The sequence below is a fragment of the Taudactylus pleione genome, unplaced genomic scaffold, assembly GCF_031769625.1.
Source record: "Taudactylus pleione unplaced genomic scaffold, aTauple2 ptg000525l, whole genome shotgun sequence".
In the NCBI taxonomy this organism is placed as follows: Eukaryota; Metazoa; Chordata; class Amphibia; order Anura; family Myobatrachidae; genus Taudactylus; species Taudactylus pleione.
In genome coordinates, this window is record NW_028284927.1 from 342,527 (window position 1) to 345,306 (window position 2,780).

Sequence of the window (2,780 nt, forward strand, 5' to 3'; positions counted from 1 at the left end):
CTCGCCCCATTTTGTAGGCGGGGTGGGGGGGTGGCTGGACAAACGGAGGCGTTCCTGAAGGAACGCCTGCCATTTGTGGGCGGCCCTACTGACATCACCAGTGATGTCAGTAGAGAGCTTCCGGCTATATTAGAGCCAAAAGCTCACTGGGGCTTGCGGCAGACGATACCCTACCACAAGGGTCTCGTCGCAAGCCCGATGGTCGCAACCATCGCGACCATCACCTGGCCACTCGCAAAAGCTGTGGGTGGTCACCCACAGCTTAGCGTGCGGGCAGGAGGCCGGCTTTTAAAAAAAAAAAACTGTCGTCCTCATTCAGAGCGAGCGCTCGCTTTTTGCGAGCGGCTCTGAATGAGGTCCAATGTCTGTAGTAAATCTTCTGGAAGTTTTAGAAGGGGCATCTATGGTGGGGGATATGTAAGAGAAGACTGCCCACATCTCAGGAACAGCAGAGTAGTTATTCCCACATCAGGAGCTTCTCTCCCCCTGGATTATTGCAGGAGACATTCACACTGTGCACATGCTTTATGGTGATGTCAGAAAGATACTTTACTTCCATTTGACTGGTCTTCAATTCATTAGGGTAACTTTAATACAGAACAGATGGAAATGATCATTCTTGCATGCCTTTTCATTTTATTTAAATAACTCTTATAATCTATGCAACATTGACTATGTGGCTTCCTGTAAAGCATTCCGCTTCCGATTAATGTTATGGCTCTATGTCGGGAAGCGTGCAGTAATCTGGTCCTGTGTTGGAATATCATACTGGTAGTAAATGTCTTTGAAGTCAATGAATTTGGCAAAGTAGCAATTTGGGTATATTGTGCGAGTTCTCCTGAATCCCATCTTCTCATACAGCTTCCAGGAACTGATCTGACAGATTGAGGTGTCTAAGGTCAGAGCCATGAATCCGTTCCTCTGGGTAAAGTCAATGACCGTCCTGCACAAGGCTTTGGCAATTCCTTTGCCTCTATGTTTTTTGGGTACTGATAACCTCTTGAGTTCCATCAATTTTTTATCACCGGAGTTATAAAAAGGAGCAGCCGCCACCATTCCCACCACCTCCCCGGCTGACTCTGCCACCCAGAAACAGCGGCCCTCCCGCTGACAATAATATCTCCCAATGTCCAACAGGTCCTGATCCAGGCTCTCCTGGATGTAGGAAGTGAAGATCCGTCTGATGATGAGCCAGAGGAAGACTAAGGAGATGATTACCACCATTAGAGAGGCTATAAAAGATCCAGTGGTTAGTAAAGGAGCCAAGGAAGCCACAGCAAGGAGGAACCAAATGTGTGGCATGGTAAGTGTATGGCGGAAGGCCACACCGGTGTGCTCCATAAGGCCACAAGCAAATATCTGTCTCACAGTCCTGTAATCGGAGTCCTGGTAGAGCCGGATGCTGTAATCTGCCATGATCTTGTCCTGTAAGAAACATTAAATGTGTTTAGTACTGAGTAGAATTTTCAGGGTTATATATAAATGTTATATAGGAAGTGACTGAAATTGATAATAAAGTGGCCATTAGGGGTCCATTCATCATCACTCAATATTTACAAAAGCAGATGAATATTTAATTTGTGTGAATTAAGGATCGGTGCTATTCATTATAAAGGTAGCACAGGAGACATCACCGATATATCTCCTGCTTGCCCTTCGGCCCCAATGTGGCCCGCTGTCTCCATACACTGTCTCCATACACTGGGGACCTAAATTCATCAAACTCCAAAAATAATATATTTTGACTGTATAAACCTATGCCATCTTCATATGGCGTTTGTTCCTGGACCACAGCTCCAATCAGATCCCTCCACCCCCTGTCCGGCTCCTTCCACCGGAAGTCGCACATGCGAGAACAGACTCGGCAGTGATAATTTTCACAGCTGCGGGAGCGCCATTGAAGAACATCGTGGAGACATCTGATTTTCAGATCAGCTGTCTCAACACCGAAGCAACGTTGAATTGCTCTGGTCTGGTGGCTTTGCATTCACTGCTGCTGCTCACAGCAAATTGGATATCTAATTATCCGGGGCCGCATGACAATTTGACTTTACAGTTGCTGTAAAAAAGAAAACACCAATAGAGGCGTGGTCTGGAAGAAAGGCAAGCGTCAAACATCTCAAAGTCTTTGGGTGCATTGCAGATGTACATATCTATAAGAAGAAAAGATTCCAAATCTGTGAAATTTATCATGCATGGATATTGCCAAGAGAGTAACGAATCCGTGATTCCTCAGAAGGATCCTTGAGCGCTACGCCTGTTGCTGCTGCTGGGGTTGGATCTTCATCCCAGAAAAGGACCAAGAAGACTACTACTATTAGTAATTTAATAAAACAATTGACTATTAAACAGTCTTTTGATAGAGGAAGTAAGTATAACAGCTGTCGCCCAGTTTCACAGCGGATCACTGACGCCATGACGGCTGTGCTAGTATTAGATGGTGAAATAATAAAAAATGAGGCTGATAGTGTGGAGGATGTGCAAAAGGAGGATGAGGGGAAAATGTGTGTCCTATCTGACGCTAATGAGGATGTTGATGATGAGGATGTTGTTTCATACCCTCCAACATTTTACAGTAAGAACCCGATACATGGGGCGTGGCCACAGATAAAGGGGCATGATCACAGATAAAGGAGTGTGTCCATGAGGGCTGGAGGCAGCTGGCGCTGGCTGGTTTAAAACTTGAAGTATATGGGGTCTATTTACTAAGCAGTGTTAGGAGACAGAGTGAAAAGTGATAAGAAAGTGATAAGGCACCAGCCAATCAGCTCCCAACTGTC

At 45.6% G+C, this 2,780-nt stretch overlaps 1 protein-coding gene across 1 annotated transcript; it reads right to left on the minus strand.

Annotated features, from left to right (window-relative positions):
* Positions 1-690: 690 nt before the first annotated feature.
* Positions 691-1,425, minus strand: LOC148501215 (N-acetyltransferase 8-like). Its single transcript, XM_088450807.1, has one exon. It carries the CDS (start codon positions 1,414-1,416, stop codon positions 721-723), a length of 696 nt encoding a protein of 231 aa, XP_088306933.1. The 5' UTR covers positions 1,417-1,425; the 3' UTR covers positions 691-720.
* Between the last annotated feature and the right edge of the window lie 1,355 nt (positions 1,426-2,780).